This window comes from Amia ocellicauda, chromosome 19 (assembly GCF_036373705.1).
Source record: "Amia ocellicauda isolate fAmiCal2 chromosome 19, fAmiCal2.hap1, whole genome shotgun sequence".
NCBI classification, from domain to species: Eukaryota; Metazoa; Chordata; class Actinopteri; order Amiiformes; family Amiidae; genus Amia; species Amia ocellicauda.
In genome coordinates this window covers 19,673,633-19,691,267 of record NC_089868.1, presented here as the reverse complement: position 1 = coordinate 19,691,267, position 17,635 = coordinate 19,673,633, and the positions used below count along the sequence as shown (strand labels likewise).

General features: G+C 40.3%; 1 protein-coding gene across 1 annotated transcript; it reads right to left on the bottom strand.

The window, feature by feature from the left end:
* Positions 1-56: 56 nt before the first annotated feature.
* Positions 57-16,626, bottom strand: LOC136714302 (ADAMTS-like protein 2). The gene is made up of 18 exons (XM_066691702.1): positions 16,416-16,626; positions 12,618-12,760; positions 11,565-11,640; positions 10,753-10,855; positions 10,101-10,246; positions 9,834-9,957; positions 9,465-9,545; positions 8,440-8,615; positions 7,908-8,346; positions 7,429-7,807; positions 6,629-6,732; positions 4,342-4,468; positions 3,804-4,017; positions 2,975-3,130; positions 2,656-2,826; positions 2,290-2,466; positions 1,669-1,813; positions 57-813 (listed from the first exon to the last, which is right to left on the bottom strand). Exons 1-18 carry the CDS (start codon positions 16,512-16,514, stop codon positions 695-697), a joined length of 2,979 nt encoding a protein of 992 aa, XP_066547799.1. The 5' UTR covers positions 16,515-16,626; the 3' UTR covers positions 57-694.
* Positions 16,627-17,635: the final 1,009 nt, after the last annotated feature.

The following is a 17,635-nucleotide window of genomic DNA, read 5'->3' as shown; positions in this document are numbered from 1 at the left end:
GAACATTCATATTGCTCTGAAAGTATAACATAGCAGTGTGGTGAAACAATGACTTCTCCCTCCACATTAATTCACTTGCTTACAATTATGGGCAAATGATGCACAGAGTATGGAAGGATGACTCAAACCTTTTGGCCACTGTTGTATATTTAACCAGGACAATCCAACTAATTTTTTTTTTTTTTATGTGTATTAAATTATTCAACCCAAACTGCTATTTTAAGGAGTCTCACATTACAGGGCAATATATAATATGTGGTAACCGGTAAAAGGGAACATGTGAGCATAAATGCATCAAAATGTGTGTTCACAAAGTACTTTTTTTAGGGTTTTATTTCTGTTTTTCTAAAAGTTGTGCACATTTCTCAAGAAATTAACTGTTGATACAAAAATCTGTACAGGTCAAACAAAATACAAATAAGGGCTTCTATAGCCTGTGCTAAGGAACATATTTCATTCAGGCAACATTACTAAAAGCAACTGTAGGTCTTGCTGTTGGTCCTCCTGTCTCTCTCTTCTTACGAGCTGCCTCATGACCATATCAGCCAGTGTTAAGAAGGATGTCCAGTATAGCACCTCGACTGGAGCCAGCATGACTCCATGCATAAGTCTATATCCTAAAACTGAGTTCTGGTACAGTATGCCCTGTATACGGACAACGTTTCACATTCTCTTCTGTGTTTCCTATCGCTTCCTACTGGGACTTGTTTGTGCAGGATAGACAGCAGGCCTTTCTGTAGTACCAGTGTGTGCAGAGCTTCACTTTCAAAACAAGCGCACAGTTTGCAGTAGCCTTGTCCTGACAGGCATCGTCTGTGAGGAGAAGAAAGATGCTGGTCATTTCTCATACACTCGCCATACCTACAGTAACACACCGGACTGCCCTTGCAAATGGCATTTTCCACATTGTGTGATTTTAAAACACTTTCTATATCAGCATAAATGGTACAATGGCATCTTCTCCTGAGATCTGGTTCAGTGCTCTCTCAAGTGAGCCCATCTCTGAAATACCGTATACGCAAATATTTTCACGGTTAATAATTACTGTGAAAATCGCCAAATGACTAGAGTCCTCACGAGAATGCATACTCACATAGTGTCCCAGAATATCATTGGTTATATTTGGCCCCTGAAGCACCCAAGACCCAATAAACTTGAACTATAAACAGTAGCTACAAGTTACTGTCTACTATGTATAAAGTTATGATTTTATGAAGTTTTCAAGTTTGGACTTTTAAATGTTTAAACTGTTACATCGTTTGAGAAATCTGCAGTTAAAAAATTTGGGGAATTTTGTGTTAATCCATTCTTCACAAACTGCCAACTACTCTACAATGGTGAATGCTGCTTTACTTTTATTCTGTGCAGTATTTATTTTGTATGATTCTGTGCTTAATCATCTCTATTGGGCTGTGCTAATTATTTAGTTTTATGTTATACTGCAGTTAGTATTTTTTAAATCCAATACCTGATACAAATGTCTGGACTGACCTAGGCAGCATATAATCAGGGTTAGCCAGTGTGGAATTAGGCATTGGCACTTACTGTCCGTGAGCACTGAACATTTAAATGTCCTGTACATCATCTACGAACATTTCTCCTCGCAAACAGGTGAAAAATAGGAAGGTTCACAAACAGTTTTCTCTTAAATATTTACATAGAAGGTACCTGGGGCTTCAGTCGGGCAGGGCTGGACTTCACACGTCTGCCTGAACTCTGGTTTAAACCCCGAGTCACAGCTGTGGCCAATCTCTTCTCCCTGGTAGCATTTCACCTCCCGCACTTTTACACCACTGCCACACGTTTTACTGCACTAGAAAGAGAATAGAGAAATCACCAAACTGAACATGGGAAAGAAACGACTATTCAGCCTTGATGTTTAATGTCAAAAAGAGAAAACTCCGGATAATTACGGATGCTGTTGACAAAATATTTTCGAAGCATTCAATGTAAGGTCCCACCTCCACATCAATTCCATGTTTGAAGCGATAGCTTGGAAAAATGTGAGATCTTTCCAAAGGATATGAAGGAACGACTCTTGTAAGATATTGCTTTTTCTCCCTTCATGCTGGGCCAACTATTTAGCACTATAAAACATTAAATCAGTTTATTTACGCTTTATCCAGAGGCTTAGTTATTTGGATCCAAATTATGTAACAGCTGCTGTTAATTATACAACTCCTTTGATACCAAATTTAAAACACAAACACTGGTTAGTTAGTTGGCTGGTGAGATAGACAACAAAATACTGGCATTTGAATATAACAAATGAATGCAAATACCACTTACCTGTGACCAAGATGTAGTGAACCACTTGGAACAGGGCCTCTCAAAACAGGCCGTTTCCTCCTCGGGTTTCCTTGCCTGTTCACAGCTCTGCTCTGGGTACTCCTTAAACACCCCATTCTCCAGACCGGCACAGATCACCTGCCGAGTCTTCACACCCCGGCCGCAGGTGGCATTGCACTGAAACACACACCCAACACTTCTCAGGCTTTGTTATCTGATAGGATAACTACTTATATGTTTCAGATTTTGATACAGTGTCCTTTCACTATTCATGAGCATTCATTGAAAAGAATGAAAGGCTTTCAAGAAAACAGCTTTGGTTTGTCTCCAAAGAATGTCTCGATCTGAATCAGATGTATACTGCACCTGCTCCCACTCCTGCTCCACCCAGTGGGAAGGGCAGTTCTTATCCCCACAGGGGTACACAGCCAGGGGCTTGAGGTCCAGATCGCACTGTGTGTCGGAGATCACATTCCCATTGCTGTTCTTGCAGACCACATATCGTTTCATCCGGCCCTCCCCACAGGACCCCGAGCACTTGGAGGAAGATAGAAAGAAAGCACCAAATTCACAACCAATGTACAGTGCTGTAGATTTATTTATTTATGTATGTTAAAATGTATGTATTTATGTATGTACTTTTTATTGCATTAAATAAACTGCTTTGCAATACAATGAAACTCACCGGCCCCCAGTCTGACACAGTCCACCTCCGGTCGCAGAGCGGGCCCTCGCATTGCCTCTCGCTCAGTGGTTTGGCCGACTCGTTGCAGAGCCGCGTGTCCATGGAGCAGCGCACTTCCCGTCTCATGACTCCCTTCCCACCGCACCGCGCCGAGCACTGAAAACCCCCAGGGAAGAGTCACACACAGCAGGAATGGCTAATTGAATTACTCATAGTGGTAAATCTGTAGTTTGTTTTCTTACAACAACTAGACGTACCATGCCCAAAAATCACAGTTTCTAGAACTTGATGCCATTGTATTTTCAAATACCTTTATCATTACAGCAGAGTGTTATTCATTGTTTATGTGGTTTTGCAGATAATACACAGAACACATGCAGCCCTAAACGTGGAACCCTTTTCCGCTTGTGGTCTCATTTCACTCTGCCTTTAAGAGATCTACATTGGCTGCCTATCCAAGAGAGAATAGATATTTAAAATCCTCTGTATGGTACATAAATCCCTTAACGGAATAGGGCCCATCGATCTTAAAGCAATGCTTAATGTTAGGATTGCTCCTAGGATGCTGAGTAACGGGTCCTTCCGTATCTCCCCTCCTATTCTCTACAGTTGGTTATGGAGGCCGTACTTTTTATGGAACATGTTTCCCGCAGAAACAATTGAAAACATGGATATTTAGAAGAGCTTGTATGTAATCATGCTGTAGCTGACTACTGACAGGACACTGGGTAGGGTAGGATGAGATGTAATGATACATTTTTTTATTGATGATTTTTACGATATTGTTTTTTTAAGACAGAAATGGAATAAATAAATACATAACCCCTACCTCAGACCACTCTGAGCTCTCCCACTGAGGGCCACAGCCCTTATTCTTACAGAGTTTGCGTGCCATGGGCCTCGGGACCTCTGTGGCCTCGCACAGGTCATCGTACACAGAGCTGTCGAACCCTGGCGCCATCATTTTCCAGCAGCGCACACTGCGGAACTGGTAGCCCTCGCCACAGGTCCGGGAGCACTCACTCCAGCGGCTGGTCTCCCACCTGCGGTGCCGGTGCACAACAGAGACTTAGGGCCACACATCTGCTCACTGACCTCACAAAGCCCTCTCTCCAGCACCCAAGACAAGGTTGTACAGTTACTGTGGTATAGACCAAGATCTAACAGTTTTAGGAGTTTACTATAGAAGACCAGGTTAAATATCTGTAGAAGCCTTCAAAATCACTTAGATCTGTCTCTGTCCTCAATTAAGTTAGGTCCCAACAAATGAATGTTAAAACATTTGGTGAAGGGGTGACTTAGAAACTGAATTAAACTTACAAGCCTGGCCAAGTTCATTATAATGAAAACTAAACCATAGAGCTGACCTTGGAGGGCACTCCTTCCCTGTGCAGAATTCGTGAGTGGGCTCTGGCCTCGTTAAAGCATCACAGTAGCTTTCATCGACCTCAACTCCATCATAGCGAACACACATCGCATAAGAGGTGCTTATTCCTGCGAGAAAGAAAATATATTTTTAGCATAAGTATTTTTATATAAATTATTTTATATGTTCAAAACCATTCGGAGGGACAAAGAGAGCTGAAACATAGATAAGACTCTACCTCCGTTACAGTTTCAGTGGAACAAACTGCTCAGATTTAACTGAATTCACCATGAACTCATTACACTAATTACACTATGTTTTGTAGAATTGATCGTTGTTCAGATTATTGCAATTGTTTGGCGTCAGATTAAATCACAGTGATTAAGTTTGTCTCAGTCATCTGTGCCTAATAATGTAACTAATATTTGATTATAATACAGCTATTGAAAGAAACAGGGATACTTCTCATTTACCGTGGTAGATATGAAACAGTAAAAAAAAAAGTTCCGTTTCCACTAGTCAAATCCAGTTGAACCTAGAGGTCGACCAACAGTGGATTTTCAAAACCAATACCGATAACAATAATTAGAGTGGGGGGGAATGCCGGAATCGGCCAATTATTTTTCTTTATCAATAAAACCAATATATTGTATAAAATATATAGCACTCAATGTAAAATGGCAACAGTGAAAATAGATAAATTCAAATTCTGGGACATTTTGAAAATTTGAAAAAAATTAGGGAGTTATTAAGAATTCATTTACTGGAAAGTTTTTGATAAAATTTCAGCATTCATTCAACATTACCCTTTTTAGATCATTGATGAAAATAAACTACAAATAATGAAATTCCAGTAATAACAAACTGTAATAGTTATATAAACAGTAATATAACTAATAGCTGTAAAAAGTAGATGTGTAAATAAAGCTGCGGCGCTGAGAGGCTCAGAGGTGTGGTCAACTGTGGCCTGAGGGCAGAGCTGCCTGTGACCCTCATCCTCAAACCGGTTCAGTAATAGCGGATGCACTGCTGGCTCTACTAAAACAGACAAGACAGTATTTCACGCTTTCTATTTGTAGATTTGTTTAGTAGAACTCCTTTCTTATTTCTCAAAAAACGCATGAAGATGTAAACATAAAATAAATGTGACTGCACCAGGAATTGTATTACTTTTATTTATAGATTTTCGGGTTGCATTTCTAAGTAATAAAGGTGGCTGTTGTTATTTTACAACTGGATTAGCAAGGAAACAGAAAATTCTGGAATCATATAAGGGCATCACCATGTACACAAACACCTAATGTTTGTAATCCATGCACTTGTTTTATACAAATAAATAAGATTCAAAATAAATAATATAAACAAACAGGTTCATAAACAGAAATACGAATCTACAAATAAAAGACTTATAAAATAACTCAGTAGGAATGAGAAAAGATCCAAATATAAACAAATGTAATGCCCTGATTTAAATGCCCACGTTGCTTTGCGTGTACAATAACTTCATATCAAATATTTTTAAACGCAGCAATTGTTATTCTTCACTACTGAACTTCTTAGAGGAGATAAATAATATTTATTGTACTTCCCAATCAAATAAATGGTTTAATCCCCTTCAAAACACAGTATTTCACTGGTAGAAAAAATAATCTACTGGGGAAATGTTGCTGTATGAAAACTCTGAAATGTCCACGAGTGCGGGTGTGGGTTTTCGGGGATATAAGTGCTATGTAGCTATTTATAATACTTTCAGAGTCGTAAACAAGGTACCTACCATTTCATTTTGTTTGCTTTCAATGTTTGATTGACTGTGTCACGTCAACTTTTACTGACAACTTCTCTCAGCCGAAGTTGTAAAGCGAGCATCAATTTTAAGTTCTAGCCAAGCAGCGTCTGCGCGCTGAGCCAAGTCACACGTGACAATGAACTCCACGAGGGAGTCAGTGATGGTTTTCATTTCACCACTAGAGGCCATGTTTGTACCCTATAACCAAGGATATTAATGCGTACAGCCCCCGAAAAACTATCAGCCATTTATCGGCGTTCATTGATAGTTTCAATCGGTTTCAAATCGGTCGACCTCTTGTTGAACTTCATTGTTTTTTTACGTATCACTTGCAGGAATGGGTTTCAGTTGAAAAATGCATTGCTTACTCAGAAACTTCACTGCACTGTGTGGATGCAGGAATAACTAATCAATCAAACTTGAATAAGCACATACATGTTTTCATTAAATAGCAGTCTATAAGGAAGCAGAGCAGGGTGTATAGTGTGGCATGTGGATGCACCTGTAGTACATGTTGAACTGCAGGGTGCATACGCAGATACCTTCCATCTGTACATGTCTGCCAGGCTGATGTCATGGTCTATAGATCCCACCTCAAACTCGTTGCTAAGAGGCAGGAGAGAGCAGAGGAAAGTATGTAAATAATGACAATGTGCGTCTTAAATACACAAAACCCCCTAATGGACTAACCTGCTTCTGCAGACATGGAAACATGACTGACTGGAATACAATGACCAACATGTTCTAATTGCATGTTTAATTATTTTTTATCGATAAAACCTCACTAAAAACATTTGGTCACAAAAACAAAACAAGGCAGTTAATCAGATGCAGCACAGCATATGCAAAACAAGGAAGGAAAACACATCTAGATCTTCAATGACAGTTGAATAGGGTGATGGGAAATAAAGAGCACTTACCTCACATCAAGTTTTTTGTATGGGTAATCAGGTTGGAAATCCTGAGAAACTATTATCTTAATTTGCTGTCCACTTCCAAAGATTTCTGGTTTATTAGACAACTGTTTAAATTCACTAAACCCTGCTCAAGCTTTAGAGTTCTGCAGAGATTCATTTGAAATTTGGCGAGCGATTATGAAAAACCAATCAATCAAAAGGAAAAATATATTTAAAAAAAAAATCTCAAATCACAATCAACCCCAATGGTATTTTTTCATCAGTTGGACGACTGATTCACATTTAAATACGTTTACAGAAATTGACAGAATCATTGCAAAAGGCCTTGGGATAAATCCTTTATCTCCTTCGTCTCCAACGGTCTCACCATCACTGGCCAACTTACCTCTCTGTGCTGGGAGCTTGTATAGGCTCAACCTGGTGCAGATTGATAAGGTCCCGGATGTATGAGGAGGTGGAGTTTGAAAGGGGGGGCTCCAGATCTGTCAGAAGTCTTTCCTCTGGGCCTGTGTGGAGCTCCGAGTTTGGGTATGTCTCCAGAGACAGGTTGTTGTCCAGAGACAGGCTTGAGTTCTGCAGGGCCGGTTGTCCCTCAGTGCTCCCTGAGCTGAGACAAAGAGCAGCGTACACCGAACTGTTCTTGCACAGCCTCCGCACACCCCCAGGCCTGTACAGGATGCCGAAAAACAGACTCTTCAAGAGGGGCTTAGGAGGCCTACGAGTTCCATTTTGGTTGCTGGAGCTGCCATGGATCAGATTAGAACCTGAAGGAAGAAACGTTACAAGAATTGTTTATTATTCGTCTTATAAAATAATTAATTCATGTCTCTTACGTGTCTCTTACATTTTACAAGTTCTACTCACCAAAGCTGGTGGCCCCATCATGGTCGTGCAGATTGTTTGGAAACACTTTGCTAACAGGCTTGAACAGGAGGACACCGGGGATATCAGACAGGTTGAGGGGCGTCTGAAGCTCCCAAACCAACCCTTCAGGGTCTATGTGTGCAGCTGGCCCACTGTCAGAGGTTAGCGGAGTGGTGTAATTCCCCAGCTTGTACTCCTCTCCACCGTTGATTTCATTGTCATCATACAAGAGCTCCACTGATGTATTGATGAAGTGATTGCTGGGACCTGGCTGGTCCTGCCCTGGCTGCAGCCCCACACCCTTTCCAGTGTTTTCCATAGCAGCTTCTGGGACAAAGAGGTCCGTGTCCATCACAGGAGGGGCGGTCTTGAGCTCTGGAGAACTGGGCACTGTGTACTCATATGTGATGTGAGGCATCTTCCCATTTAAGTTATAGTACTTGGAAAAGAAAACAAAATATTATTTTCCAAAGTCAATAAATCAGTTTTTGAGGTAAATAAAATGAAATACAAAAATCTTAAGGTAACCTACCATGACATTCAGACCTTGGTTTGTGGGTCCCTGTGCAATGATGTATTCAAAACCGTCAGAAAACGGGTTGGATGGCCTTCTGTACTTGAAGATGGTGCCCGCCACCCGGAAATTCCTGGGATTGTCAATCACAGTGTTGCCATTGAAGAAGAAGTGACCTGCCTCATCTGAGAGAGCTGGGAGAGGCCAACATAAACAGCTAAGATTCAAAACTAAAAAAGACAGACTTTAGGCAGAACAAGAGTAACATCTGAAGGGACATCTGTTAACTTGTTAACTTGTGTGGCACAGTGCTGGGCTGGACGAGAGACTGCTGCCCTGCCCGGTACTACATCTCCCAGTTGCCCCAGGAGATGCATCAAGCAGAGGAAGCACATGACATGCACTATTTCCCCGCCATTGGCCGGCTCCAGCATAAAAGCAGGTCGGCCGCCTTTGGTGTTGTTGAGACAGTGAGGAGACAGACGGTGAACAGTGGCTGCTGTCTGTGTTTCATTAGTTATATGTGTAGGTTAGGGATTTTTTTCCATCTGTCTCTTTGTAATGAACTCCTCACTGTAATTAATAAACCTGCACTTCCTTCACCCCACTCCCCTGCCTCGGAGTCGCTGTTTCTACAAGAGACCAGGCCGATCGAGCCCCAGCATCATGTCCAACCCCACACGCTGCTGAAGATTTCTGATTATTTCACCTCTTGTTATAACACATTGCTGCTCATCTTTTTAAGTCGTACCATACAAACGGAGGACAATCATTGCAGTTATTTTATATCACCAAACATGCAACATCTAAGAAAACATACATATGTTGGTTAGAAAGCAACGATTAGACTTTTTTATTCTATGGTCCACAAAACAGCTTATTCTCATGTGAAACACAATTAACATTGTTCAAAACCATTTTCTAAGATAATTCTGTGCATTGAAGTTTAGGCTCCCCCTAGTGCTGTATGGGAATAATGTAAGGATAACAGAACAAAACTGATAAACAGGCTATTATTAGATGAAAAAGGGCTTGACAGTTACCTAAAATATTTTCTGTCTTCCTTCTTTCAATGATTTGGATGTCTGTGGCTCCTGCAGGGATGTTGGTTATAAACAGATAACCTGAAGAATGAGGTGGGAAAGATATTAGTAGTAGTAGTAAAATTCTTAATAATTAGTTTGTATGTTTATCTTAAAAGCCACAGAGCAGAAACATTGATACAAAATTCCAATTTATAAACATGCATATTTAAAGAGAGAAAAAACGTATAATAATTACCAGTGAATTAGCCACTACTATTTTGTTATTTAATAATACAAGACATGCAGTAAAGCTATAAAAAAAAATCTTTATTAGGGCTGAATAGTGGACGAAGGCTTACGACCTCTTGGTGCCAGTGCAAGGTATACCTAACTGTGTGATTCCTTTTCTGTAGGATCCCGAGATGCGATAGCATGAGCTGCCATCTCCACCACACACTCCGCATTTATCTACAGTTTTACTGGAGTACAGCTTCCCGTCACACCCAACCACCTAAAACACACCCACAGCAAAGGAAATAGGAGAGCTGGGTTAACACCGGCAACCCCATCCAACCACAATGCTTTACAGGACATGTGACTTTAAGATGCACACGTCTCCTGTCCACACGTTTGCACACAGACTGCAGTCCTCACCTCACACTTGCCCTCGATGCAGATGCCCTGGTAGATGCCGTCCCTGCAGTAGGTACCATCATGTGCCGGGACCAGCAGCTGGCGCTCTCCACTGGTGGTGGTGCACTGCAGATCACAGGGCTTGTTCGATATGTTGATGTAGTCATCTGAGCAGTGGGTTGCAGAGAACAAACACCACTAAATCGATATCGATAATTGTAGACACCCAAAAGACCGCATAACGTTGTCAACAGCTACCATAAAGGTGTGTTTTCCATTTCGTTGGGGTTTTCCTTTCGTCTAAACCGCCTGTTGAGAAATGCTATAGGCTAGCACAACAGGATGTAGTGTAGCTTGAGTTCATTTTCCTCTTCAGTTTTTACCTCTGTGTGCTCAACTGAGCGGCTGAGAAACATGAAATGGGTGCTGTCCTCCCAGGCTAATTCAAAGTTCACTACACATCTACAACAGAAACTTAATAGAATGAAAATGCTCTCCCGGTCCATTCACACAAAAACACAACAAGCTAACGAAGGGGATGGATTTGTATTTGTAACACGGCATATAGAACTGCATATCACAAACTGCAGCAAACACATTCCCTTGGGCGGCTTAAGCTCTTTTGATACACGCTTATCTGTAACAGACGTTTCTGTCACAGAGAACTGCTTACCTGGATAGAGGGGCACCCACAGATAATGCTTCCTGCCAAAGGATTTAGCATTGAAAGACGAACACTGCTGCTGTTTAAAACTGATCCCATTGTTAGGGCAAGGCTGAGAACAAAATGAACACAACAAAGTGCAGAATGTAAGTGCTTGTTATGCATAATCCAACAGGGGGAAACTATTAGCTCCCTGATCTGTATTTAAAACAAGTACAAACAGATGGGAAGGAACACATCATCCACAGCAATGAAAAGTATGTATGCATTTTAACATGTACAATTTGCATTCCATCTACAGCCCAGTGTGCCCAACCTGTCACAGAAATATTGTAGCGTAAACTACTTTCTGTATTTGTAACGTAAGCGGTTTATGTATTACAGGTCACAAGGGCAAAAGTCAGTCTTGAGATCAGGCATGAGATTGGTCTTCTAAACTTGTGTTATAAATGCACCCAACAATGTTTCCTTTTTCCATTAATTCATTTTCAAATCAAATGCACCTTCATAAACACAAACAGAGGCTGAAAAGAAAGTGCTTTAGTGAAAACAGAATTCTGTCCAACAATTTCAACAGCGATAATATGAATTTTTAAAACTGATACTCTAATTAAATATTGTCTACCAGTTTAGGTCTTCATCAAGACTGGAAAGATATGGTTCTTATAGCAGTAGCTGCATTTTAAATATCAAACAATTTCCAGGATGCTACTACATATCAAATAAGGTAAGGTACTTTTCAGAGTCAGACCAACACACACTCTCAAACTGCCACTACTACTCCGGTGTATTTCACACTTACATGTGTTTTAAACCACTACCTGATTTTGGCACAGCTGGTACTGTTTTGAAGACCCAACGCAAATGGTGGTGCTCACATTTTGTGTTGCAATTAGCCTGGAATATAAAAAACAACAAGATATCTGTGTTATTTATTGCAAAACCTCAACATAACTTTGCTCAAAGAAGTTTTTACCCACTTCTTTTGATTTAGCAAAAACTATTACAGGGCAGATGAACTTTTGCTAACCATTCTACCTTGGCAAGGAACCCATCGAGGATAAGTGAATAAAAACGCAGTAATTACTTCCTTTTCACAAAGCACGTTTGTCTAAAGCATCGTTTTTGCATTTGGCATCTCAAGTATTGGACCAATGCAGAAAAGTGTTAAATGTTCCATGCCTGGAGCCCCCACCTAAACTGCAGATGTTGTACGTTCCCAGGGTTTTTCACAGCTATCCTGCAACACCCCAGAGCAGCCAGATGTTGGTCTCTTCCTTCTTCTTTTTCTTTTTTTTTTTAAATACACAGGGGAGTGCTAATGAGAGCCAGCTGGGGCCAGCCTAAGTTGAGGAGTTATCAAACAAGGAATCTCCAGAATCACTCTAGCCTTAATTTGCTTGAAAAGCTATTTAAAACATACGTCAGCGTTGTCATTTGCAGGACTAACTCCTATCGTCTGGAATGTGTGCATTCGGCCCGATCCTATTTTTTTACCTTTGCTTAGTCTTCTATTTACCATGCAGGGATTTGTCTTTCTCTGAGAAATGGCTTATACAGTCACAGTTCTCACAATTAATTCCCTCCCTGTTTTAGTCTCAATTAGTTCAGAAGATCCTTTAGACAGGATCATTAATAATCATGGCAAACAGACATCTAAGTAGAAACAACAACACACATGTAGAACAGATATTTAAGGGTTGAATTAAAATTAAAGAAAGACACAGAATATACAAACTTGTGTTTAAGGGATTATATATATCACAAAAACCAAAACCTCCATTGGGTCCTGTGATATTTTCACCCAGTGTGAAGACCCATATAATATGGTGTCTCTTTGTTGTGTTGGGATCTGTGGGGGGGGATGGTTGTACCTCTGTTGCAGACAGTGCCTCTCCTGGGAGCGGACCCCACCTCCACAGGTACGAGAGCAGGTGGACCACGAACTCCACTCCCCCCACCACTTGGCAACTTCTTCAGCCTTGCTCTGGACGTCCTCTCTCCCCTCACTACTGTCCTGGCAGAGACATAGACACAGCTCTTCACACCCATCCACCACATGCAATTCCCTCGAAATGAGAACAGGACATGTGAGCCTCACAATTAGTCATTTACAGGCTTCTGTAGTATCTGTGGTGAGACTTTGGCTCCCGTTTAAGTTAATGGTGTTAGAGGCTACCACATATTTATACTTTTAACACAGACCTCCATAAATAGCAATGCTGATTCTTCCATCTCAAGAAAACTACCCAAGGAGGGTTCATACCTCCACAATAGAAACCTGGTAATTGATGCGATATGATTTGTGTTAAACTGAGAGTATTAAAAGGAAAACATTAACTCTTCATGGTTTGAGTTTTTAGCCGCATTACTAAAAAGCTCTGGTATGAACTCAAGCTTTTTAATGACTAAACCTACCTAGAGTAAAAGCATTTTCCCATGCCACGCTGTAGGCTAGACTTTGTATTACTCTAAAATGGAAAAGTAATTTATTCAGTCTACTTTTCAAATTTCTGTGTAATCTTCCAACAAGAGCTAGAAAGTCTATTGAAGCATGTCTTACAAGCATCAATCCTAAAATCCATTTATTAATGTCACTGATGGCTTTATGTTTTCTACAGAAAGTCATATACACATGTCTTTAGATACAATATGCCGGTCCTGGGGGACGTTTCCCACATTGTATCTGAACTCACAACTCTGTCCCAGGGGAGTGTTTATTCTTTTATAGTTTAATCGATATGACATGAGGAAAAGAGGCTTCAAGTTAATCTGTTTGCTTAGAGTCCCATGAGAAAACAAAGGCCTAGCCCAACTTTTTTTCTCCTGGTGTAAAAAGCAGAGACGCTACGGCTTAAATTTGAAACAGAGCTCAAGTCTGGCCATGAATCTCCTCTCTTTTCTAAGAAGTACAAAGAGGAGCCAAGATTAAAAAAAAGCTTTGACGTGACTCTTGTGAGTTAGGGAGTGAATCCATGAGCCGGAGAGAGGGAGGCCGAGGAAGCCAGAGACAGAGGTGGAACACAGACTCTTAAATGAGAGCCAGATGAAAGGGTGAGCGTTTGCGGTAAAATTAACCTGACTCTTCTTGTCTAGACATCCAGTTAATCGTTCCCTCCAACCCTGGTATCAGGGAAAATTAACTGCTCTTAGGCGTTAGCAGCTTCTCAAACAAAGTTGTGTGTCTGTTCCCAACACAAGCTCTCCACTCCCCAAATATCTTGTCTCAATAATGAAAGAAAAAAAAAACTAATTAGATCCACTGGTGTGCCAAAAGTACTCCTTTTTCATTATTTTGTTACATTTGCAAAGACATATCTTTACAAAGAAAAAAGCCACACAAAAGTAGTGGTGAGTTGTTAGTAAGTGGTGAATTAGATACTTGCTCCTTACCTAACCATTCACAGGTGTAGTTCCTGTATTTATAAATGTAATAATTAATAAGTAAATCTGAATTAATGTGGTTGATTTTTGTTTCTGAAAGATTAAATAATTAAATATCTTTCTAAAGATAATTTCAGACTTTCTGCTTTTTTGCAGGACATGGTAATAGGTATAATGAATGTCATTACTGTTCCCCTTTTAATTCCCAGTTTGGTATCCGCAATTGATCCTGAACAACAGACCCATCAAATAGAATGGAACAGACAAGTCCACACATCAGCTAGCCAGGCTGATGGACTGCAATCTAGAATGTAAAACCAGTGTTTGTGTGTCAACTGCAGGACAGACACAACAGCCAAATAATAGTACTATTGGTGCCCATAAACCTACACAGTCATTAATTCGCAACAAACTTGCTATCATTTAATCCCTCCAAACATAGATTGCTAGCCAGTTAGTGTGTACACAGGATAGTAACATCAGTAAACATAATTATTTCTTTCTAAAGAACTGCAAAACAAACTACTTTAGAGGAAAATACATTCCTAATTAAAATACACCAATGGGTCACATTTTAGGATGGTACTAGAAAACTGTCCAGGAAAACACTGACAAGATTGGCTAATTATGCCTTTGTAGTGCAAAATAACCATCAAACAAAAAAGAGCAGCTGTGGTCATGAAATGTAAACACACCTGAAAAGCATCCTTTTGTTATTCTCCCTACACTGAACAGAGCATGTTAATCCTGTCCAAACAAGAATCAGCATGCCTTTATTTGGTATCTGGATACAAGGAAACCATCCACCTGCAGATGTTTAAAACCTAAATATAGTCGTATTTCTTTTTCATCATGATTGTGCATCAGGTTCACAGAGTATAACACTCACATTGCAAGAGAGATGAAATGAAATGTGTCTGTTTCACACTGTCACATTGAAACACCCCCTGCTGAGCAGGTGTGAGGTGAGGCCATGGGAAACAAAACAGTCTGTGCTCAGTTGAGTCAGGCAGTCAGGTCTAAATAACATCTATAACCTTCATGAAAATGCACCCATGCAAAAACTGCCAAAGAAATCCTTTAGAAACGTGTAGACACTACTTTGCTCTGTTTAACTGTCATACCTGGATCCTGAAATTCACAAGAAACAAATGCACTATTTGTTTCGTGTGCATTGTCTGGAAGTTCAATTTGACCAGATTTGGATATCTTTGCATTCTCAACATCTACATGACATGCAGCCACCAGATATTGTGACAATAAGAACAGTTGTTCAGCAAATGCACACTACGCATTTCTGAGCATTGCATCCTAGTGGATATGGAGGTGTCTAATGTAATACCAGAAAAGCTAATTAAAACGTTTATATCTAGAAGAAAAGCAAGTAGGGTCTATTAAGTAATTTCCACACTGTGGTGGAGGTTGTGGTAGTTGCAGTTCTAATATATTAACACCAGATACCATGAACAAATTATGCATGGATAGAAAATCCAAAATATATTATAGCACAACAAGGCTGACATACTGTATTTCTGTGTTATCATTATATCCAGTTTTCACACCAGTTGAGTATGTCATTATTGAAATGTATATAATTATAACATTATTATTAATAATACTGAAAATGTGTTACTGAGTGACTTAACTCTATGAATACTGGAAGGTCTTATCTGTTTGCCACAGCTTACTTTTGGTACAATTTTTTTATTATTATTATTAAGCCCTTACAGTACTGACTTGTACATACCTGTGTCTATATACAATTCATTTTTAAGAGTACCGGGTATGTGTTTTAATCCAGAAACTTGAAAACCCCTTCTAGCCTCATTAAGCCAAGACCACTGGACCACGAAGCCCCTGTCTAATAATGTGCAGCCACTTCAACAACAGGGAGACATTAAAGTCTCCAGCTGGGCTTTGATCTCAAAGCTTAAAGACCAACCGAAAAAAGAAAAAAAAAATGCATGCAAACGATTTTTCTTTTAAAAATAAGAATTAAAAAAAATACAAAGCAGCAAACAACGGATATAAACTTACAAACTTCAAAAGGATAAAAAGAAAACAACTAATGTGATGCACATTAAATGCAAATGCGTTTAGCAACATGCTTTCAATATACTGCTATATTATCTGAAATACACAAACTTTGGATTTAATATGTAGTCTTAAACAATAAATAAATAAATAAATACAAATCCAAGTCATGGACGGCAACATGCATTGCTGTGCCACTTCCAAATGTAAGAATTATGTTTAACTGGTGAAGAAGAAAAAAGTTGGTCATTTACCTCAAAATTGGTGCTAGATGCTTCCCCACATGTCCCGAGAAGCAGGATTGCACAGCGGATAAGGATAAAGCCAGATCTTGCGTCCCAAAGACAGTACATGGTGCATGTGAAAGAGAGGATGCCTCCCCCTGCCCTCGACCACAGCTCACAAGGAGGCGAGAGCGAAAACTTAAGGAGGTCTAATGAGGAGAAACCGAGATGGATTCATGGCTTTACAACCTGCTGGCTCGGAGGGAGAGGGGGCGGGGCACGGGAGCCGTGATTGACAGGTTCGACTGGCGGAACTCCAGCACGTTGCCACCGCTTGTTCTGTCTGCGTTCGGAATGCGCAGATTCCCGCAGGGCTGCGCGGCTCCACCAATGGTGTCGGTGGGATTCTGCGGATCTGCGCTACAGTATCGCCACCTACGTTCGTGTCTATGCGAGATATTGTACATGTGCTAAGGTGGTGGAGGGTGGGTTGGAAAATGTTCTTATTTAGTTTACAGGTGACACTATTTTGTGGGTTTTTATTCTTGGTCACAGTCAAATGATCAAGTTAGCATGGTTTAACTTCAAGCAATCCAAGTAACTTTGCAGTAAAGTAAATAAGTAAGGTGAAGTAATATGCAAGTGAATGTTTTAAAAAACATTTTGTTTCAATACTGAAGTTTACTTTTGTGAGGGTAGCAGTCTGACAAATTACACCACTTCTGCAGTAGTAAACATGGAGTAAAGCTGGCATGGGGGAGATACGATAGTTATGGAAGTAAATATTAAATTTTTTTTTTTTGTCTAATCAACAAAATGTGGAAAGTAATAACCATGAATTAGGGTATTTTAAATGGTTGAAAGTTGAAGATTTATACTGTCATCTCCATCTGAGGAAGATAAACAAAAGCTGCTTTCATGATAAGATAATGGGAGAAAAGCACACACCCCAGTGTTGCAATGCCCAGTGTCATTGGCCTACTAAAGGCAGCGGGGTCAAATGTCAGCAGTGCATCATGGTCACCACTAGCACAGACCTAACTCGTCAAATCTTCACATACCTACAGCTCCATGCGCCTGGAGCTTTCACCCTCCAATGGGAGATCTGGAAAGATTTACTGGGGCTTCTAAGTCATCCTTATATGTTCTTGGTTTGGGTTGATTTTTACAGCTTCAAGCTCACAGATGACACTTGACAGTCTTAATGCGTTCTTCAAAGTCATTTACCAAAGGCTTTAGAATACAACGAG

Coding starts and splice junctions, on each gene's coding strand:
- LOC136714302 (XM_066691702.1), bottom strand. CDS start 16,514: ATGTACTGTCTTTGGGACGCAAGATCTGGCTTTATCCTTATCCGCTGT. Junction 9,546..9,833: donor AAAAGGAATCACACAGTTAG/GTATACCTTGCA, acceptor CTCATTCTTCAG/GTTATCTGTTTATAACCAAC. Junction 4,469..6,628: donor CAGTTCAACATGTACTACAG/GTGCATCCACAT, acceptor TCTTTCTCGCAG/GAATAAGCACCTCTTATGCG.